The sequence below is a fragment of the Salmo salar genome, chromosome 10 (assembly GCF_965601325.2).
Source record: "Salmo salar chromosome 10, fSalSal1, whole genome shotgun sequence".
NCBI classification, from domain to species: domain Eukaryota; kingdom Metazoa; phylum Chordata; class Actinopteri; order Salmoniformes; family Salmonidae; genus Salmo; species Salmo salar.
In genome coordinates this window covers 121715001-121738791 of record NC_138300.1, presented here as the reverse complement: position 1 = coordinate 121738791, position 23791 = coordinate 121715001, and the positions used below count along the sequence as shown (strand labels likewise).

The 23791-nt window shown below is 45.0% G+C and overlaps 1 protein-coding gene across 1 annotated transcript in view; it reads left to right on the top strand.

The window, feature by feature from the left end:
- Positions 1-23791, top strand: part of cd82 (CD82 antigen) — a 58797-nt gene that overhangs the window by 25003 nt on the left and 10003 nt on the right. Inside the window, 4 exon segments of the mRNA NM_001140991.2 lie at positions 13793-13917; positions 16619-16693; positions 18981-19079; positions 20050-20223. Coding sequence (NP_001134463.1) covers positions 13793-13917; positions 16619-16693; positions 18981-19079; positions 20050-20223 — 473 coding nt within the window.

The window sequence follows — 23791 nt, the reverse complement described above, 5'->3', positions numbered from 1 at the left end:
CAGCAGGCTCCTCTGTAACTAACTAGCAGCAGCAGCAGGCTCCTCTGTAACTAACTAACTAACTAACCTAACTACTAACTAACGCGCGCGGCTCCCGAACTAACTAGAGCGCGGCTCCCGAACTAACTAGCAGCAGCAGCAGGCCCGACCGCGCGCGGCTCCTCTGTAACTAACTAGCTGCAGCAGCAGCAGGCTCCTCTGTAACTAACTAGCAGCAGCAGCAGGCTCCTCTGTAACTAACTAGCAGCAGCAGGCTCCTCTGTAACTAACTAACTAACAGCACGCTCCTCTGTAACTAACTAGCAGCAGCAGCAGGCTCCTCTGTAACTAACTAGCAGCAGCAGGCTCCTCTGTAACTAACTAGCAGCAGCAGGCTCCTCTGTAACTAACTAGCAGCAGCAGGCTCCTCTGTAACTAACTAGCAGCAGCAGGCTCCTCTGTAACTAACTAGCAGCAGGCTCCTCTGTAACTAACTAGCAGCAGACTCCTCTGTAACTAACTAACTAGCAGCAGCAGGCTCCTCTGTAACTAACTAGCAGCAGCAGCAGGCTCCTCTGTAACTAACTAGCAGCAGCAGGCTCCTCTGTAACTAACTAACAGCAGCAGGCTCCTCTGTAACTAACTAGTAGCAGCAGGCTCCTCTGTAACTAACTAGCAGCAGCAGTAGCAGGCTCCTCTGTAACTAACTAGCAGCAGCAGGCTCCTCTGTAACTAACTAGCAGCAGCAGGCTCCTCTGTAACTAACTAGCAGCAGCAGCAGCAGGCTCCTCTGTAACTAACTAGCAGCAGCAGCAGCAGGCTCCTCTGTAACTAACTAGCAGCAGCAGGCTCCTCTGTAACTAACTAACTAACAGCAGGCTCCTCTGTAACTAACTAGCAGCAGCAGCAGGCTCCTCTGTAACTAACTAGCAGCAGCAGGCTCCTCTGTAACTAACTAGCAGCAGCAGGCTCCTCTGTAACTAACTAGCAGCAGCAGGCTTCTCTGTAACTAACTAGCAGCAGCAGGCTCCTCTGTAACTAACTAGCAGCAGCAGGCTCCTCTGTAACTAACTAGCAGCAGCAGGCTCCTCTGTAACTAACTAGCAGCAGACTCCTCTGTAACTAACTAACTAGCAGCTGCAGGCTCCTCTGTAACTAACTAGCAGCAGCAGCAGGCTCCTCTGTAACTAACTAGCAGCAGCAGGCTCCTCTGTAACTAACTAGCAGCAGCAGCCTCCTCTGTAACTAACTAGCAGCAGCAGGCTCCTCTGTAACTAACTAACAGCAGCAGGCTCCTCTGTAACTAACTAGCAGCAGCAGACTCCTCTGTAACTAACTAGCAGCATCAGGCTCCTCTGTAACTAACTAGCAGCATCAGGCTCCTCTGTAACTAACTAACTAACTAACTAGCAGCAGCAGGCTCCTCTGTAACTAACTAGCAGCATCAGGCTCCTCTGTAACTAACTAGCAGCATCAGGCTCCTCTGTAACTAACTAACTAGCAGCAGCAGGCTCCTCTGTAACTAACTAGCAGCAGCAGGCTCCTCTGTAACTAACTAGCAGCATCAGGCTCCTCTGTAACTAACTAGCAGCATCAGGCTCCTCTGTAACTAACTAGCAGCAGCAGGCTCCTCTGTAACTAACTAGCAGCAGCAGACTCCTCTGTAACTAACTAGCAGCATCAGGCTCCTCTGTAACTAACTAGCAGCAGCAGGCTCCTCTGTAACTAACTAGCAGCAGCAGGCTCCTCTGTAACTAACTAGCAGCAGCAGGCTCCTCTGTAACTAACTAGCAGCAGACTCCTCTGTAACTAACTAACTAGCAGCAGCAGGCTCCTCTGTAACTAGCAGCAGCAGGCTCCTCTGTAACTAACTAGCAGCAGCAGGCTCCTCTGTAACTAACTAGCAGCAGACTCCTCTGTAACTAACTAACTAGCAGCAGCAGGCTCCTCTGTAACTAACTAGCAGCAGACTCCTCTGTAACTAACTAACTAGCAGCAGCAGGCTCCTCTGTAACTAACTAGCAGCATCAGGCTCCTCTGTAACTAACTAGCAGCATCAGGCTCCTCTGTAACTAACTAGCAGCATCAGGCTCCTCTGTAACTAACTAGCAGCAGCAGGCTCCTCTGTAACTAACTAGCAGCATCAGGCTCCTCTGTAACTAACTAGCAGCATCAGGCTCCTCTGTAACTAACTAGCAGCAGCAGGCTCCTCTGTAACTAACTAGCAGCATCAGGCTCCTCTGTAACTAACTAGCAGCATCAGGCTCCTCTGTAACTAACTAGCAGCAGCAGCAGGCTCCTCTGTAACTAACTAACTAGCAGCAGCAGGCTCCTCTGTAACTAACTAGCAGCATCAGGCTCCTCTGTAACTAACTAACTAGCAGCAGCAGGCTCCTCTGTAACTAACTAGCAGCATCAGGCTCCTCTGTAACTAACTAGCAGCAGACTCCTCTGTAACGAACTAACTAGCAGCAGCAGGCTCCTCTGTAACTAACTAACTAGCAGCATCAGGCTCCTCTGTAACTAACTAGCAGCATCAGGCTCCTCTGTAACTAACTAGCAGCATCAGGCTCCTCTGTAACTAACTAGCAGCATCAGGCTCCTCTGTAACTAACTAACTAGCAGCATCAGGCTCCTCTGTAACTAACTAGCAGCATCAGGCTCCTCTGTAACTAACTAGCAGCATCAGGCTCCTCTGTAACTAACTAGCAGCATCAGGCTCCTCTGTAACTAACTAGCAGCAGCAGGCTCCTCTGTAACTAACTAGCAGCAGCAGGCTCCTCTGTAACTAACTAGCAGCAGACTCCTCTGTAACTAACTAACTAGCAGCAGCAGGCTCCTCTGTAACTAACTAGCAGCATCAGGCTCCTCTGTAACTAACTAGCAGCAGCAGGCTCCTCTGTAACTAACTAGCAGCAGCAGGCTCCTCTGTAACTAACTAACTAGCAGCAGCAGGCTCCTCTGTAACTAACTAACTAGCAGCATCAGGCTCCTCTGTAACTAACTAGCTCCTCTGTTTATTATATCTTCTTTTCCTCCTTCTTTTCGACACAAAGCCTGGACTCCACTACTATACTACAATTGAAGTCGGAAGTTTACATACACCTTATCCAAATACATTTAAACTCAGTTTTTCACAATTCCTGACATTTAATCCTAGTAAACATTCCCTGTCTTAGGTCAGTTAGGATCACAACTTTATTTTAAGAATGTGAATTGTCAGAATAATAGTAGAGAGGATGATTTATTTCAGCTTGTACTTCTTTCATCACATTCCCAGTGGGTCAGAAGTTTACATACACTCAATTAGTATTTGGTAGCATTGCCTTTAAATTGTTTAACTTGGGTCAAATGTTTTGGGTAGCCTTCCACAAGCTTCCCACAATAAGTTGGGTGAATTTTGTCCCATTCCTCCTGACAGAGCTCGTGTAACTGAGTCAGGTTTGTATGCCTCCTTACTCGCAAGGAAGTATGCCTGGAGTCATTGTCCATTTGGAAGACCCATTTGCGACCAAGCTTTAACTTCCTGACTGATGTCTTGAGATGTTTCTTCAATATATCCACATAATTTTCCTGCCTCATGATGCCATCTATTTTGTGAAGTGCACCAGTCCCTCCTGCAGCAAAGCACCCCCACAACATGATGCTGCCACCCTCGTGCTTCACGGTTGGGATGGTGTTCTTCGGCTTGCAAGACTCCCCCTTTTTCCTCCAAACATAACGATGGTCATTATGGCCAAACAGTTCTATTTTTGTTTCATCAGACCAGAGGACATTTCTCCAAAAAGTACAATCTTTGTCCCCATGTGCAGTTGCAAACCGTAGTCTGGCTTTTTTATGGCGGTTTTGGAGCAGTGGCTTCTTCCTTGCTGAGCAGCCTTTCAGGTTATGTCGATATAGGACTCATTTTACTGTGGATATAGATACTTTGTACCTGTTTCCTCCAGCATCTTCACAAGGTCCTTTGCTGTTGTTCTGGGATTGATTTGCACTTTTCACACCAAAGCACTTTCATCTCTAGGAGACAGAACACATCTCCTTCCTGAGTGGTATGACGGCTGTGTGGTCTCATGGTGTTTATACTTGCGTACTATTGTTTGTACAGATGGGCGTGGTACCTTCAGGCATTTGGAAATTGGATGAACCAGACTTGTGGAGGTCTACAAAATTTATTTCTGAGGTCTTGGCTGATTTCTTTTCATTTTCCCATGATGTCAAGCAAAGAGGCACTGCGTTTGAAGGTAGGCCTTGAAATACATCCACAGGTACACCTCCAATTAACTCAAATGATGTCAATTAGCCTATCAGAAGCTTCTAAAGCCATGACATCATTTTCTGGAACTTTCCAAGCTGTTTAAAGGCACAGTCAACCTGGTGTATGTTAACTTCTGACCCACTGGAATTGTGATAAAGTGAATTATAAGTGAAGTAATCTCTCTGTAAACAATTGTTGGAAAAATGACTTGTCATGCACAAAGTAGATGTCCTAACTAACTTGCCAAAACTATAGTTTGTTAACAAGAAATTTGTGGAGTGGTTGAAAAACCGAGTTTTAATGACTCCAACCTAAGTGTATGTAAACTTCCAACTTCAACTGTATATATTTTTTTATATACCTCAAGGGAACCTACATTTCCAAATCAATTACGTACGTCAGCTTAGCACCTCCCTCGTCCCCCTAGTGTCTTAGACTATAAAGAATGAAACACTAGCCTCTCAATCCCCTCCTTCCCCAAAACACGTGTAAATATTGAACTTAAATTGTGCCTTCCTGTATTGTACTAAACATTTTACTATTTTCTAATGAGCCATTTACTTTATGTTTCTATTCTTATATTTTATTATTTCTTATTGTTGCTTTGTCCTGAAGGAACCTGCAAGTAAGCATTTCATTGGACGGTGTATAACATATGTAGCCGGTACGTACGACTAATAAAACGTTGAAACTCTTCCCCCTAGACCCCTCTCAGAAGTTATTGGCCTAATGACTGAAGCCTTGCTGAAAACAGGATCACTGTGTGTTTACAGTTTCCACTTTCTATAGGTTATATTAATAGAGCGTTGTGCAGCTGTTCCACCATGTTGGTGGTCTTGGGAATTTTTCCATTGCTCCGCCACCCCCGCACCCATTCTTTATCTGAAGGATCAACTTCCCTTTCTGAATGTTCTCTCTGTAATATCAGAGCCCACACGCTGAATGTTCTCTCTCTAATATCAGAGCCCACACACTGAATGTTCTCTCTGTAATATCAGAGCCCACACACTGAATGTTCTCTCTCTAATATCAGAGCCCACACTGAATGTTCTCTCTGTAATATCAGAGCCCACACACTGAATGTTCTCTCTCTAATATCAGAGCCCACACACTGAATGTTCTCTCTCTAATATCAGAGCCCACACTGAATGTTCTCTCTCTAATATCAGAGCCCACACACTGAATGTTCTCTCTGTAATATCAGAGCCCACACTGAATGTTCTCTCTGTAATATCAGAGCCCACACTGAATGTTCTCTCTCTAATATCAGAGCCCACACTGAATGTTCTCTCTCTAATATCAGAGCCCACACTGAATGTTCTCTCTCTAATATCAGAGCCCACACACTGAATGTTCTCTCTCTAATATCAGAGCCCACACTGAATGTTCTCTCTGTAATATCAGAGCCCACACTGAATGTTCTCTCTCTAATATCAGAGCCCACACACTGAATGTTCTCTCTCTAATATCAGAGCCCACACTGAATGTTCTCTCTCTAATATCAGAGCCCACACTGAATGTTCTCTCTCTAATATCAGAGCCCACACTGAATGTTCTCTCTCTAATATCAGAGCCCACACTGAATGTTCTCTCTCTAATATCAGAGCCCACACTGAATGTTCTCTCTCTAATATCAGAGCCCACACTGAATGTTCTCTCTCTAATATCAGAGCCCACACACTGAATGTTCTCTCTCTAATATCAGAGCCCACACTGAATGTTCTCTCTCTAATATCAGAGCCCACACTGAATGTTCTCTCTCTAATATCAGAGCCCACACTGAATGTTCTCTCTCTAATATCAGAGCCCACACTGTTAGTGGTTCACCATAGTGACAAGAAACACAGAGTTGATCATCGGAGTGGCTCGTCAAAGCACAGCTTGGTGTGTATATTTTAACAGAAGACCTTGGCCTTGGTTAGGGAGTGCTATTACAGATGATTAATGCCAAAACACAGTGTGAAGATACGCTGTGATAAGAAGTGTAGGTCGTAGAAAGCTTTTTTTTCAGTTTACACTCTCACACTAAGTTGGAAACGTGACGTATTACAGGTTGAATTTGGGTTCAATGTCAAATTGCTGCATTATCAGTTTAGCTTATCAGGGTTTTTGTTTTCTTCAGTTTACACTTAGTCTACACAGTTTACAATTAGCCTAAACAACATCTCAGTGAGGTAAAAACGTGATATATTATATCCATCTTACAGGTTGAATTTTAGTTCGATGTCAAGTCGGTGTGTTTAATTTTAAGCTTTCATTTTGTTTCTCTGTATACAGACTAAATACATGGAAATGTAGAAATGTTTATGCAACTAACCCTGCTATGCCGAAAAACTCCCCCTGAGTGTGTGAACTGCTGTCTTAAAGGGCACTAGAACTCACTGAAACCTGGTTGTTTCCACGGAAACGTCTATTTAAAGAGACAGTTTAGAGCTACTGTGAATAGGGTGCCATTTGGGACAGAAGCTCTGAACTGTCTCTTTAAATGGATGTGTCCGTGGAAACCACCAGAGGACCTTTTTCTGAAGTTCCAATGGAAGGAGACTTGCATAGAAAACGTGCCACGGTACAAGACAGACCAGAACACATGCTGACTACATAACCACTGGAGATTCCACACAGAGGAGTGTGCATCTGCTTCTGAAGCGCTGCAACACAGATGTTAATTCTGAGAATAGTTAACTGATCTAAAGGCTTTGAAAAACGTCCTACTTTTAGAATGTAACGAGCTGTGACAGGAAGTCTGCATCCTTGCAAGTTTCAGTGTTTGGTTTGCTACGTTTTCTGTCACCAACAACCTTTGTCAAGGAAGTATTGGGTTGATCTGTCGGTCCACTGCAGCCCTTACTTCACATGCTTTCAGTCCTACAGTACAGTTCACAAATGTTCAGAACAACTGTTCCTCTCTCTCCGCCGTGGGTCTGTGTTTTGTGGTGAGAGGCTGCTGTCGGCTGAGGCCTAGCGCTGTAGGACACGTGTAGCTTACATCTATGTTCTCTGTGTGACATCTCTTTCACACGAACCCTGTAACTAGCTCTTCTGTAACTAGCTCTTCTGTTACTGTCTCTTCTGTAACTGTCTCTTCTGTAACTAGCTCTTCTGTAACTGTCTCTTCTGTAACTAGCTCTTCTGTAACTAGCTCTTCTGTTACTAGCCCGTCTGTAACTTGCCCTTCTGTTACTAGCTCTTCTGTAACTATCTCTTCTGTAACTGTCTCTTCTGTAACTGTCTTTTCTGTAACTGTCTCTTCTGTAACTAGCTCTTCTGTAACTAGCTCTTCTGTAACTAGCTCTTCTGTTACAAGCTCTTCTCTTACAAGCTCTTCTGTTACAAGCCCTTCTGTAACTAGCTCTTCTGTAACTAGCTCTTCTGTAACTGGCCCGTCGGTAACTTGCCCTTCTGTTACAAGCTCTTCTGTAACTAGCCCGTCTGTAACTTGCCCTTCTGTTACAAGCTCTTCTGTAACTAGCTCTTCTGTAACTAGCCCTTCTGTAACTAGCCCTTCTGTAACTAGCCCAACTATAACTAGCCCTTCTGTAACTAGCTCTTCTGTAACTAGCCCTTCTGTAACTAGCCCTTCTGTAACTAGCCCAACTATAACTAGCCCTTCTGTAACTAGCTCTTCTGTTACACGCTCTTCTGTTACACGCTCTTCTGTAACTAGCCCTTCTGTAACTAGCTCTTCTGTTACAAGCTTTTCTGTAACTAGCGCTTTTGTAACTAGCTCTTCTGTAACTAGCTCTTCTGTTACAAGCTCTTCTGTAACTAGCCCTTCTGTAACTAGCTCTTCTGTAACTAGCTCTTCTGTTACAAGCTCTTCTGTAACTAGCCCTTCTGTAACTAACCCTTCTGTAACTTGCTCTTCTGTAACTAGCCCTTCTGTAACTAGCCCTTCTGTAACTAGCTCTTCTGTTACAAGCTCTTCTGTAACTAGCTCTTCTGTAACTAGCTCTTCTGTTACAAGCTCTTCTGTAACTAGCTCTTCTGTTACAAGCTCTTCTGTAACTAGCTCTTCTGTAACTAGCTCTTCTGTTACAAGCTCTTCTGTAACTAGCTCTTCTGTTACACGCCCTTCTGTTACTAGCTCTTCTGTTACTAGCTCTTCTGTAACTAGCGCTTCTGTAACTAGCTCTTCTGTAACTAGCTCGTCTGTAACTAGCCCTTCTGTAACTAGCCCTTCTGTAACTAGCTCTTCTGTTACAAGCTCTTCTGTAACTAGCTCTTCTGTAACTAGCTCTTCTGTTACAAGCTCTTCTGTAACTAGCTCTTCTGTTACAAGCTCTTCTGTAACTAGCTCTTCTGTAACTAGCTCTTCTGTAACTAGCTCTTCTGTAACTAGCTCTTCTGTTACAAGCTCTTCTGTAACTAGCTCTTCTGTTACACGCCCTTCTGTTACTAGCTCTTCTGTTACTAGCTCTTCTGTAACTAGCTCTTCTGTTACACGCCCTTCTGTTACAAGCTCTTCTGTAACTAGCGCTTCTGTAACTAGCTCTTCTGTAACTAGCTCGTCTGTAACTAGCCCTTCTGTAACTAGCTCTTCTGTTACTAGCTCTTCTGTTACTGGTTCTTCTGTAACTAGCTCTTCTGTAACTAGCTGTTCTGTAACTAGCTCTTCTGTAACTAGCTCTTCTGTTACTGGTTCTTCTGTAACTAGCTCTTCTGTAACTAGCTGTTCTGTAACTAGCTCTTCTGTAACTAGCTCTTCTGTTACTGGTTCTTCTGTAACTAGCTCTTCTGTTAATGGCTCTTCTGTTACTAGCCCTTCATGTGTACACACACTAGAGGTTTCGACTGATTATGATTTGTTAACCCCGATACCGATTATTGGAGAACCAAGAAAAGCCGATACCGATTAATCGGACGATTTTTATGTATATATTTGTAATAGTGACAATTACAGCAATACTGAATGAACAATGAACACATATTTTAACTTAATATAATACATAAATAAAATCAATTTAGTCTCAAATAAATAATGAAACATGTTCAATTTGGTTTAAATAATGCAAAAACACAGTGTTGGAGATGAAAGTAAAAGTGCAATATGTGCCATGTAAGAAAGCTAACGTTTAAGTTCCTTGCTCAGAACATGAGAACATATGAAAGCTGGTGGTTCCTTTTAACATCTTTAATATTCCCAGTTAAGAAGTTTTAGGTTGTAGTTATTATAGGAATTATAGGACTATTTCTCTCTATACCATTTGTATTTCATATACCTTTGACTATTGGTTGTTCTTATAGGCACTATAGTATTGCCAGTCTAATCTCGGGAGTTGATAGGCTTGAAGTCATAAACAGCGCTGTGCATCAAGCATTGCGAAGAGCTGCTGGCAAATGCAGGAAAGTGCTGCCTACCGCTGCTCAGTCATACTGCTCTATCAAATATCAAATTATAGACTTAATTATAATATAATAAACACACAGAAATAGAGGGCCTTAGGTCATTAATATGGTCAAATCCAGAAACGATCCTTTCTTAAACAAAACATTTATTCTTTCAGTGAAATACAGAACCATTCTGTATTTTATGGAACGGGTTGCAACCCTAAGTCTAAATATTGCTGTTACATTACACAACCTTCAATGTTATGTCATAATTATATAGAATTCTGGCAAATTAGTTACGGTCTTTGTTAGGAAGAAATGGTCTTCACACAGTTTGCAACGAGCCAGGCGGCCCAAACTGCTGCTTATACCCTGACGAGAATGCGCTTTTGTTAATTCATCACCTGTTTGGCCACTAGGCTGTGATTCGATGATAAATTAACAGGCACGGCATTGGTTATATGCAACGCAGGACAAGCTAGTTAACCTAGTAATAGCTTCAACCATGTGTAGTTAACTAGTAATTATGTTAAAATGGATTGTTTTTTATAAGATAAGTTTAATGCTAGCTAGCAACTTATCTTGGCTCCTTACTGCACTCGCTTAACAGGTGGACAGCCTGCCACGCAGTCTCCTCGTGGAGTGCAATGTAATCAGCTATAATCGGCGTCCAAAAATGGAGATTACCGATTGTTATGAAAACTTGAAATCGGCCCTAATTAATCGGCCATGCCGATTAATCGGTCAACCTCTATACCAGGTCATCTAGGTTATATGTGTGGACATAGACCTACATAGAACCAGATCATCTAGGTCATATGTGTGGATACAGATCTATATAGAACCAGGTCATCTAGGTTATATGTGTGGATATAGATCTATATAGAACCAGGTCATCTAGGTTATATGTGTGGATACAGATCTATATAGAACCAGGTCATCTAGGTTATATGTGTGGATATAGATCTATATAGAACCAGGTCATCTAGGTTATGTGTGGATATAGATCTATATAGAACCAGGCAAAGAGTGGCTACTTTGAAGAATCTCAAATATAAAATATATTTTGATTTTGTTTAACACTTTTTTGTGGGTTACTACATCCCACAGAGCACCATTAAATCCATTATTAAAAAAGGAAAGAATATGACACCACAATAAACCTGCCAAGAGAGAGCCGCCCACCAAAACTCACAGACCAGGCAAGGAGGGCATTAATCAGAGAGGCAACAAAGAGATCAAAGATAACCCTGAAGGAGCAGCAAAGCTCCACAGCGGAGATTGGAGTATCTGTCCATAGGACCACTTTAAACCGTATACTCCGCAGAGCTGGATTTATGGAAGAGTGGCCAGAAAAAAGCAATTTCTTAAAGAAAAAAATAAGGAAACACATTTGGTGTTTGCCAAAAGGCATGTGGGAGACTCCCCAAACATATGCAAGAAGGTACTCTGGTCAGATGAGACTAAAATTGAGCTTTTTGGCCATCAAGGAAAACGCTATGTCTGGCGCAAACCCAACACCTCTCATCACCCCTAGAACACCATGCTGTGGGGATGTTTTTCATCGGCAGGGACTGGGAAACTGGTCAGAATTGAAGGATTGATGGAGGGCGCTAAATACAGGGAAATTCTTGAGGGAAAAATGTTTCAGTCATCCAGAGATTTGAGACTGGGACGGAGGTTCACCTTCCAGCAGGACAATGACCCTAAGCATACTGCTAAAGCAACACTCGAGTGGTTTAAGGGGAAACGTTTAAATGTCTTGGAATGGCCCAGACCTCAATCCAATTGAGAATCTGTGGTATGACTTAAAGATCGCTGTACACCAGCAGAACCCATCCAACTTGAAGGAGCTGGATCAGTTTTGTCTTGGAAGAATGGGCAAAAATCCCAGTGGCTAGATGTGCCAAGCTTATAGAGACATACAGCTGTCTCCAAGAGACTTGCATCTGTAATTGCTGCAAAAGGTGGCTCTACAAAGTATTGACTTTGGGGGGTGAATAGTTATACACGCTCAAGTTTTCAGTTTTTTTTGTCTTATTTCTTGTTTGTTTCACAATAAAAAATATTTTGCATCTTCAAAGTGGTAGACATGTTGTATAAATCAAATGGTACAAACCCCCCCAAAAATCTATTTTTATTCCCATGTTGTAAGGCAATAAAATAGGACAAATGCCAAGCGGGGTGAATACTTTGCAAGCCACTGTATATTGAACCAGGTCATCTAGGTTATATGTGTGGATATAGATCTATATAGAACCAGGTCATCTAGGTTATATGTGTGGATATAGATCTATATTGAACCAGGTCATCTAGGTCATATGTGTGGATATAGATCTATATAGAACCAGGTCATCTAGGTTATATGTGTGGATATAGATCTATATAGAACCAGGTCATCTAGGTTATATGTGTGGATATAGATCTATATAGAACCAGGTCATCTAGGTTATATGTGTGGATATAGATCTATATAGAACCAGGTCATCTAGGTCATATGTGTGGATATAGATCTATATAGAACCAGGTCATCTAGGTTATATGTGTGGATATAGATCTATATAGAACCAGGTCATCTAGGTTATATGTGTGGATATAGATCTATATAGAACCAGGTCATCTAGGTTATATGTGTGGATATAGATCTATATAGAACCAGGTCATCTAGGTTATATGTGTGGATATAGATCTACATAGAACCAGGTCATCTAGGTTATATGTGTGTATATAGATCTATATAGAACCAGGTCATCTAGGTTATATGTGTGCATATAGATCTATATAGAACCAGGTCATCTAGGTTATATGTGTGGATATAGATCTATATAGAACCAGGTCATCTAGGTTATATGTTTGGATATAGATCTATATAGAACCAGGTCATCTAGGTTATATGTGTGGATATAGATCTATATAGAACCAGGCAAAGATACTTTGAAGAATCTCAAATATAAAATATATTTTGATTTTGTTTAACACTTTTTTGGGGGTTACTACATGATTCCATATGTGTTATTTCATAGTTGTGATGTCTTCAGTATTATTCTTACAATGTAGAAAATAGTAAAAAAAATATATTTAAAAAAAACCCTGGAATGAGTTAGTGTCCAATCTTTTAAAAACATTTTCTTCACCTTTATTTAACCAGGTAGGCAAGTTGAGAACAAGTTCTCATTTACAATTGCGACCTGGCCAAGATAAAGCAAAGCAGTTCGACAACATACAACAACACAGAGTTACACATGGAGTAAAACAAACATTCAGTCAATAATACAGTAGAAAAATAAGTCTATATACAATGTGAGCAAATGAGGTGAGATAAGGGAGGTAAAGGCCAAAAAAGGCCATGGTGGCAAAGTAAATACAATATAGCAAGTAAAACACTGGAATGGAAAACACTTTTGACTGGTACAGTACATACTACGCTCACATTAGTTTTGTTCTAATACATTGCCATACTGAATGGTTTCACTGCGATTGTTCAGCGTCCCTTATTGTAATCTATAGGAGCATTGTTTATGAGATGCCAAGAATATTGTAGTTGAAAGTCTTTATGTTGATCGTTTATGCACTGTGAACCAACACTTTGAAGTGGTTATGTTTTATCTGTGGAGCAATCTGTCTGGCTGATTTGACACCATTAATATTCTATTATTATAAGTATTATTCATGAGTCAGGGTTAGGTAAGGTAAGGGTTATTATATTATAGCAGGCCTCTCTGGTTCTCCTGACCTCAGCCCCCGAGTGAGTTGAAGCCGTGTCTCAGCCCCAGAGCTCTGAGCCAGGCTTCATTCCCAGACAGAAACAGCGCATCTCTGGAGCTTACCCTCAGCCAAGGGAATCTATCCATCTTACCCCCATCTCCGCTCCATTCCTCTGCTCCAGCCTGGCTCTCTCTGGTCCCTGGTGGGCTGTTAGAACTCTGGTAGAGAACATTGCTTGAATTTTTTTTTGGGGGGGGGGGATCGGTTTGCTCCGTGGAGGATCCCATTGCTTGACTTGACATGTTACTACTACTAAATGAACGGGTTACATGGTACCTGACCTGCCACATGTGCATATTTCACTGCATAGGGTTGACCAGGTCATTTAAATGTGTGGGCAAGAATGAGTCACTCTTAAAAATCGTAAAACCCATTCTGTATAGTTTAGGATGGTATTGTAGCCTGGTTTCAGTGAGTGATGTTGTAGGGTGAATGTTAACCTGCTCGTGTACATCTTCTCTACAGAGGAGTCCTCCACCACTCTGAAAGTGGCGTCCTATATTCTGATCACCGTGGGTTCTCTCTCCATGGTTATGGGCTTCCTGGGCTGTATAGGAGCCATCTACGGGATACGCTGCCTGCTGGGCCTGGTGAGTAAACACACATCCACACTGCTAAAACACTAAACCTAAAGCTCACCCCCTGCTGTCAAAGGGACTTGTTCCTGCACCCCCCCCCTCACCACCACCCGTTCTGATGGCCTTCATACAGCAGGATGTAGGTTTACCCCCCCCCCCCTCACCAGCACCCGTTCTGATGGCCTTCATACAGCAGGATGTAGGTTTACCCCCCCCCCCCCCCCCCCCACCAGCACCCGTTCTGATGGCCTTCATACAGCAGGATGTAGGTTTACCCCCCCCCCCCCTCACCAGCACCCGTTCTGATGGCCTTCATACAGCAGGATGTAGGTTTACCCCCCCCCCCCCCCCTCACCAGCACCCGTTCTGATGGCCTTCATACAGCAGGATGTAGGTTTACCCCCCCCCCCCCCCCCCCTCACCAGCACCCGTTCTGATGGCCTTCATACAGCAGGATGTAGGTTTACCCCCCCCCCCCCCCCTCACCAGCACCCGTTCTGATGGCCTTCATACAGCAGGATGTAGGTTTACCCCCCCCCCCCCCCCCTCACCAGCACCCGTTCTGATGGCCTTCATACAGCAGGATGTAGGTTTACCCCCCCCCCCTCCCCTCACCAGCACCCGTTCTGATGGCCTTCATACAGCAGGATGTAGGTTTACCCCCCCCCCCCCCCCTCACCAGCACCCGTTCTGATGGCCTTCATACAGCAGGATGTAGGTTTACCCCCCCCCCCCCCCCCCCTCACCAGCACCCGTTCTGATAGCCTTCATACAGCAGGATGTAGGTTTACCCCCCCCCCTCACCAGCACCCGTTCTGATGGCCTTCATACAGCAGGATGTAGGTTTACCCCCCCCCCCCCCCCCTCACCAGCACCCGTTCTGATGGCCTTCATACAGCAGGATGTAGGTTTACCCCCCCCCCCCCCTCACCAGCACCCGTTCTGATGGCCTTCATACAGCAGGATGTAGGTTTACCCCCCCCCCCCACCAGCACCCGTTCTGATGGCCTTCATACAGCAGGATGCAGAGAGAGGGGTGAGGAGGGTACAGAGAGAGGGGTGAGGAGGTTACAGAGAGAGGGGTGAGGAGGTTACAGAGAGAGGGGTGAGGAGGTTACAGAGAGAGGGGTGAGGAGGTTACAGAGAGAGGGGTGAGGAGGTTACAGAGAGAGGGGTGAGGAGGTTACAGAGAGAGGGGTGAGGAGGTTACAGAGAGAGGGGTGAGGAGGTTACAGAGAGAGGTGAGGATTTTCCATATGAAGTCCATTAAAACGGGTGCTGGTGAGGGGGGTAAACCTGCTCGAACGAGGCTGGGGATTAAGGAGGGTGTTAACAGGCTATGGAGGAACCCCCTGGAGTAGCTGCTAGTCCTGCTGAGACATGTCCTAGTCCTGCTGAGACATGTCCTAGTCCTGCTGAGACATGTCCTAGTCCTGATCAGACATGTCCTAGTCCTGCTGAGACATGTCCTAGTCCTGATGAGACATGTCCTAGTCCTGCTGAGACATGTCCTAGTCCTGCTGAGACATGAACTAGTCCTGCTGAGACATGAACTAGTCCTGCTGAGACATGTCCTAGTCCTGCTGAGACATGTCCTAGTCCTGCTGAGACATGTCCTAGTCCTGCTGAGACATGAACTAGTCCTGCTGAGACATGTCCTAGTCCTGCTGAGACATGAACTAGTCCTGCTGAGACATGTCCTAGTCCTGCTGAGACATGTCCTAGTCCTGCTGAGACATGTCCTAGTCCTGCTGAGACATGAACTAGTCCTGCTGTGACATGTCCTAGTCCTGCTGAGACATGTCCTAGTCCTGCTGAGACATGAACTAGTCCTGCTGAGACATGTCCTAGTCCTGCTGAGACATGAACTAGTCCTGCTGAGACATGTCCTAGTCCTGCTGAGACATGAACTAGTCCTGCTGAGACATGTCCTAGTCCTGCTGAGACATGAACTAGTCCTGCTGAGACATGTCCTAGTCCTGCTGAGACATGAACTAGTCCTGCTGAGACATGTCCTAGTCCTGCTGAGACATGTCCTAGTACTGCTGAGACATGAACTAGTCCTGCTGAGACATGAACTAGTCCTGCTGAGACATGTCCTAGTCCTGCTGAGACATGTCCTAGTCCTGCTGAGACATGTACTAGTCCTGCTGAGACATGTACTAGTCCTGCTGAGACATGAACTAGTCCTGCTGAGACATGTCCTAGTCCTGCTGAGACATGTCCTAGTACTGCTGAGACATGAACTAGTCCTGCTGAGACATGAAATAGTCCTGCTGAGACATGTCCTAGTCCTGCTGAGACATGTCCTAGTCCTGCTGAGACATGTACTAGTCCTGCTGAGACATGTACTAGTCCTGCTGAGACATGAACTAGTCCTGCTGAGACATGTCCTAGTCCTGCTGAGACATGTCCTAGTCCTGCTGAGACATGAACTAGTCCTGCTGAGACATGTACTAGTCCTGCTGAGACATAGGACATGAACACAGAATACTCGCCCAAAACCTGAACACAGAATACTCACCCAAAACCTGAACACAGAATACTCACCCAAAACCTGAACACAGAATTTGATGAATCAGAGAAGTTCTGATATTCACTGTAGAACATAACATTGGCTGTGTTCATGCTAATTAAACAATTTTGTTGTTTCAAACTGTTATGATGAACCTCTAAAATGCACTTTCCCATGATGCTGTCTGTCTGTCCCCAGTACTTCACTTGCCTCCTGCTCATCCTCATCGCCCAGGTTACGGCTGGCGTACTCATCTACTTCCAGAGAGACAGGGTGAGTCCTACCTCCAGCTGTCCCTTCACCCCTTCTCTCCCCTGGCCACTCTACTTCATATACATTACTTCCAGAGAGACAGGGTGTGTCCTCTCTCCCTCTCTCCTTCTCCGCCTCCTTCTCCCACTTCCATTCTTTCCTATCCACTCTCTCCCCCTCTCCTTTTTGTTCTGCACTCTCCTCTGCCTGCCCCCCTCCCCACTCTCCCTCCCACTCCTCCTCCCCCCTTTCTTGGCCTCTCACCACAGCTGGGACATACCCAACATACCCACCCTTCCTAGACAGATATGGCTGACTGAGACCTGCTGGGAATACCCATGCCCTGTGATGGAATTATGGAAAAGTTGTCAGCCAGTCAGCCAGCCAGCCAGCCAGCCAGTCATCCAGCCAGCCAGCCAGTCATCCAGCCAGCCAGCCAGTCAGCCAGCCAGTCAGTCATCCAGCCAGCCAGCCAGCCAGTCAGTCAGTCAGTCAGTCAGCCAGGCAGTCAGCCAGTCAGTCAGTCAGCCAGCCAGTCAGTCATCCAGCCAGCCAGCCAGCCAGTCAGTCAGTCAGTCAGTCAGCCAGGCAGTCAGTCAGTCAGTCAGCCAGCCAGCCAGGCAGTCAGCCAGCCAGCCAGCCAGCCAGTCAGCCAGCCAGTCAGCCGTCAGCCAGCCAGCCAGCCAGTCAGTCAGCCAGTTAGTCAGCCAGTCAGCCAGCCAGGCAGTCAGCCAGCCAGCCAGCCAGTCAGCCAGCCAGTCAGTCAGCCAGCCAGCCAGTCAGTCAGTCAGCCAGCCAGTCAGCCAGTCAGTGTTTTCCAGTAGCGCTGGTTGTTCTGCTATACAGCCGATTACAGACTTATTTTCAACCAGCTACTTTTTTCACAATAGGCAGAAATCGCCCTGCCCATTTCCTGATTCCCAAAATTGAAAATGATTGGCCTAATTTCAGTTTATGTGACAAAACAAACAATGAATAGTGTATAGAATCATTATACTATCTAAAACGCTGTGAAAATATTTTTTCAATAAGTCAGAAGAAAAGTCAGCCTCTCCCACTAGAATGAACGATAAGCATCTTCTAGCGATCTATTGATAGGACAGGTCACCTGTCAGTCACAAAGTGAACGATGACTGGGTAACACTGCTGGTTTAACAGTCTGCTGTCTGTCCCGCCTCCCGCTACCTGGGGTGGTTGTTTTGCGCTGTGGTTGAAGTCAAGTTTCTTTACACGGAGGGAGAGAGCATGATGCCTCTTCATCTCTGTGAGTGAATTTGCACACAGATGCATCATGGGCAAAGGGGCACATGCCCTGTCAAATTTGCCCTTTAAAAAAAAAGTGTGTGTGTGTGTGTGTGTGTATATATATATATATATAATATATGTATGTATGTATGTATGTATGTATGTATGTATGTATGTATGTGTGTATGTGTGTGTGTGTGTGAGTGTGATCCTGGTCCAGACTTACTCTCTGTGTTTGGGGTTTACCACAGGGCAGGGTAGGGGTGGCACCCTTTCACAGTGACAGAACAGGGTGAGACTACCTCCTCTCCCCCACTGTCATGGTTTATCACCTCCCCTCTTCTCCTCCCCTCTTCCCCTCCCCCTTCTTCTTTTCCTCTCCCCTCTTCTCCTCCTCTCCCCTCTTCTCCTCCCCTCTTCTTCTCCTCCCCTCTTCTCCTCCTCTCCCCTCTCCTCCTCTCCCCTCTTCTCCTCCTCTCCTCCTCTCCCCTCTCTCCTCTCCCCTCTCCTCCTCTCCCCTCTTCTCTTCTCCTCCTCTTTCCTCCTCCCCCTCTTCTCCTCCTCTCCTCCTCTCCCCTCTTCTCCTTCTCCTCTCCTCCTCTCCTCCTCTCTCTCCTCCTCTCCCTCTCCTCCTCTCCCCTCTCCTCTCCCTCTCCTCCTCTCCCCTCTCCTCCTCTCTCCTCTCTCCTCCTCTCCCTCTCCTCCTCTCTCCTCTCTCCCCTCTTCTCCTCTCCTCTCCTCCTCTCTCCTCCTCTCTCCTCCTCTCCTCCCTCTCCTCCTCTCCTCCTCTCTCCTCCCTCCTCTCCTCTTCTCCTCTCCCCTCTCCTCCTCCCCTCTCCTCCTCTCCCCTCTCCTCCTCTCCCTCTTCCTCCCCTCTCCTCCCCTCTTCCCTTCCCCTCCCCTTTATTATTATTATTATTCATTATTATTATTAATTACACGTGTCTTGTCCAACATATCTGATATTATGAGAATGTCAGACCCAGCTGGACCCATATTCACAAAGTGAAGGTTGCAGCTCTAGGATTGTTCAGAATTGAATTCCTCCCTGTCTCTTCCCCAGCTGCAGCAGGAGATGTCCACCATCGTCAAGGGGATGCTGGTCAACTACACGGGTCAGAACAGGACCACAGAACATTCCTGGGACTATGTACAGAGGACGGTAAGTAGCTGGACCTGCCTTAGTTTCAGCTTGAACAAGGTTTATATTTTTAGTTCAGTAATATCACTGTGCTTTTAACTGTCTAAAAACACAAGCAGTCTCATAGCGCTGTTCGTCCAAAGGTTTCCATTTTAACTTCCCACTCCCTTGTTCATTTGTTGCTCTTCTGGCTCCCCTGCCAAGTCTCACCCCATAGTGTTCCTGAGAGCATCAGCCAAGCCTGTTTCACGTGCTGTTTGAACACTGTCTATTTCAGCAAACAATTGGACTGTTTCATATTAATCATGCTTTCTCTCCCTCTCCCTCTTTCTCTCCTCTTTCTCTCCCTCTTTCTCTTTCTCTCCCTCTTCTCTCCTCTCTCTCTCTCTCTCTCTTCTCTCCCTCTTTCTCACCTCTTTCATCTCCCTCTCCCTCTCTCTCTCTCTCTCTCTCTCCCTCTCCCTCTCTCTCTCCTCCTTCTCTCCCTCTTTCTCTTTCTCTCCCTCTTCTCCCTCTTTCTCTCCCTCTCTCTCTCTCCCTCCTCTCTCTCTCTCCCTCTTCCTCTTTCTCTCCCTCTTTCTCACCCTCTCTCTCTCTCTCTCTCTCTCTCTCTCTCTCTCTCCCTCTTTCTCTTTCTCTCCCTCTTTCTCTTTCTCTCTCTCTTTATCTCCCTCTCCCTCTTTCTCTCTCTCTTATCTCCCTCTCCCTCTTTCTCTCTCTTTATCTCCCTCTCCCTCTTTCTCTCTCTCTTTATCTCCCTCTCTCTCTCTCTCTTTATCTCCCTCTCCCTCTTTCTCTCTCTCTTTATCTCCCTCTCCCTCTTTCTCTCTCTCTTTATCTCCCTCTTTCTCTCTTTATCTCCCTCTTTCTCTCCTCTCCCTATTTCTCTCTCTCTTTCTCTCCCTCTTTCTCTTTCTCTCCCTCTTCTCTTTCTCTCTCTCTCTTTCTCTCCTCTCTTTCTTTTGTTCTTTCTTTCTGCCAATTCCTCCAGATGAAGTGTTGTGGTTGGGTGGGTCCAAGTAACTGGTTGGAGAACGTGTGGATTCGGAACAGTTCTGTCTCCCTGTACCCCTGCTCCTGTCGGAATGAAACCCTGCCTGGGACAGACATGATAGAGACTGGGCTCTGTGAACACTTGTCTGCTGACCTGCCAGTATACCAAACGGTATGTTAGATGTCAAGGAGTCTGAGCTCTACTGATCTGCCTATCTATGAAACGCTACAAAGAGGGGGAGGAGAGAGGAGAGGGAGGGAGAGAGAGAGAGAGGGAGGGACAGCTCAAATAATCAAAGAGAAATTACAGTCCATCATTACTTTAAGACATGAAGGTCAGTCAATACGGAAAATTTCAAGAACTTTGAAAGTTTCTTCAAGTGCAGTCGCCAAAACCATCAAGCGCTATGATGAAACTGGCTCTCATGAGGACCGCCACAGGAAAGGAAGACCCAGAGTTACCTCTGCAGCAGAGGATGAATTCATTAGAGTTACCAGCCTCAGAAACTGCAGCCCAATTAAATGCTTCACAGAGTTCAAGTAACAGACACATCTCAACATTAACTCTTCAGAGGAGACTGAGTGAATCAGGCCTTCATGGTCAAATTGCTGCAAAGAAACCACTCCTAAAGGACACCAATAAGAAGAAGAGACTTGCTTGGGCCAAGAAACACAAGCAATGGACATTAGACCAGTGTAAATCTATCCTTTGGTCTCAGATTTTTGCTTCCAACCGTCGTGCCTTTGTGAGACGCAGAGTAGGTGAACGGATGATCTCTGCATGTGTGGTTCCCACAGTGAAGCATGGAGGAGGAGGTGTGAGGGTGCTTTGCTGGTGACACTGTCAGTGATTTATTTAGAATTCAAGGCACACTTAACCAGCATGGCTACCACAGCATTCTGCAGTGATACACCAGCTCTGTCTCAGGTTCTGCTGTTGTGCAGTGGTTGCACAGCCTTTCCTCTACAGGGAGCCAGGTTTTCATGTGTCTACCCTTCTCAATGGCAAGGCTGTGCTCACTGAGCCTGTACTTTGTCAAGGTTTTTCTAAGGTTTTGATCAGTAACCATGGTCAAATAGTTAGCCACGGTGTACTGTCGATTTAGGGCCAGATAGCACTGCATTTTGCTTTGTGTTTGTGCTTGTTTCCCAATAAGCAATGTAGTTTTGTTGTAATTTGGTTTATTCTGATTGATTGGATGTTCTGGTCCTGAGGCTTCAGTGTGTTAGTAGAACAGGTTTGTGAACTCAGTTCCAGGACCAGCTGGATGAGGGGACTCTTTTCTTTGCTCAACTCTTGGCATTGCAGGGCTTGGTAATGATATGAGAGGTCACTGTATTTTAGATGTTTCCATAACTTAATTGCTATTTTTTGAGTTGTTATTATTAGTGGATATTGGCCTAATTCTGCCCTGCATCACATTGTTTGTAGTTTTCCTCAGGACATGTAGGAGAATCTTACAGAACTCTGCATGCAGGGTTTCAATGGGGTGTTTGTCCCATTTGATGAAATCTTGTTTTGCAAGTGGACCCCACACCTTGCTGCCATAAAGTGCAATGGGTTCAATGACATATTCAATTACTTTTAGCCAAATTTTAATTGGTATTTCAATTTGAATTAGCTTTTTAATGGTGTAGAATGCCTTGCGTGCTTTCTCTCTCAGTTCATTCACTGCCTCATTAAGGTTTCCAGTTGAGCTTATTTTTAAACCTCAGTAATTGTAGTGTGTACAGTACTCTGTATATTTTGTACCAATTGAGAACTTTGGTCTAATTCCCTGAGATCTGGATCTTCTCTGGAAAATCATTATTTTAGTCTTTTTGGGGTTTACTGCCAGGGCCCAGGTCTGGCAGTACTGCTCTAGCAGGTCCAGGCTCTGCTGTAGGCCATGTGCTGTGGGGGTTTACTGCCAGGGCCCAGGTCTGGCAGTACTGCTCTAGCAGGTCCAGGCTCTGCTGTAGGCCATGTGCTGTGGGGGTTTACTGCCAGGGCCCAGGTCTGGCAGTACTGCTCTAGCAGGTCCAGGCTCTGCTGTAGGCCATGTGCTGTGGGTGACAGCAGGCATAGGTCATCTGCGAAGAGTAGGCATTTAACTTCTGAATTGTGGAGACTAACACCAGGGGCTGAGGATTTTTCTAGAATAGTGGCCAATTCATTGATGTAAATATTGAAGAGTGCAGGGCTCAGATTGCAACCCTGACGAAGGCCCCGCCCCTGGTTAAAGAATTCTGTTCTTTTCTTGCCAATTTTAATGCTGCACGTATTGCCAGTATACATTGATATAATTATGTCATATGTTTTACCCCCTATACTACTTTCAATAACTTTGTAGAACAGTCCTGTATGCCAAATAGAATCAAATGCTTTTTGGAAGTCGATAAAGCAAGCGTATATTTTGGTATTATTTTGGTGGACATGTTTATCTATCAGGGTGTGTAAGGTGTAAATATGATCAGTTGTGCGATGTTTTGGTATAAATCCAAGTTGGCTTTTACTCAAGACATTGTGCTTATTAAGGAAGTTTAGAACTCTTACATTGATGATACTACAGAAAACCTTCCCCAAGTTACTGTTCACACAAATGCCTCTGTAATTGTTAGGGTCAAATTTGTCTCCGTTCTTAAAGATTGGGGTTATGAGTCCTTGATTCCAGATGTCAGGGAAATAACCTACACTCAGGATTAAATTAAACAGTTTTAATATAGCCAATTGAAATTTTGCACTAGTGAGTTTGAGCATCTCATTTAGGATGCCATCAGGTCCGCATGCTTTTTTACATTTGAGAGCCTGAAGTTTCTTATAGAGCTCCTGGCCAGTAATTGGGGATCCAATGGATTTTGATTGTCCTTTATAGCTTTTTCTAATCCATTCAACTTCTCAATAATTTTTCTGCGTTTGTGTCAATTTGAACGGTGTTGTAGAGTGTTTTGAAATGGGTCGTCCATATGTCACCATTTTGTATCGCTAATTCCTCTTGTTTAGATTTTTTTAGTTTTTTCCAATTTTGCCAGAAGTTCTTTCTGGTATTCTTCTGTGCTGTTTTGGGTCCATCTGTATGAATTTCTGATGTCGTACAGCTTACTGGGCTGTGAATGTGTGGTTGTTTCCATGTCTGTTCTTTTGAGGAACAACGTAATTTGGCTGTGATCAGACAGAGGTGTTAGTGGCTTGACAGTGAATGAGCTGAGAGAGAAAGGGTCAATGTCTGTAATCATATAGTCTACTGTGCTGTGGTCAAGAGGTGAGCAGAAGGTAAATCTCCCCAAAGAGTCCCTCCGTAACCTACCATTGACAAAGTACAGACCCAGGCTTCTACAGAGCTGAAACAGAGCTGAAACAGTGACAGCACCGTTGTTGTTGGCGGTGCTGTCACTGTTGTTTCTATGGAGGAGATTAAGACAGTTAGAAACAGTATGGCCTGTAATAAAGCTGTCCCCTCGTGTGCTCGTTAGATCAGGTAGTGTTCCTGTGCCGCATTTGTGTCCCCACAGATGAGCACATTTCCCTGGGCCTGGAAATGGCACGTCTCTTCCTCAAGGGTGGGGAAGATCTCCTCTGAGTAATATGGGGATTCTGAGGGGGGGGGATATATATTGCGCAAAGGAAAACATATTTTTCTGTCAGTACAAGTTATTTTTTCATTTTTAATGAAATGTGATATTTACCCATTTTGAGGGGATCAATTAGATTTTGTAGTTTGGATCTGTACCAAATAATCAATCCTCCAGAGTCTCTGCCT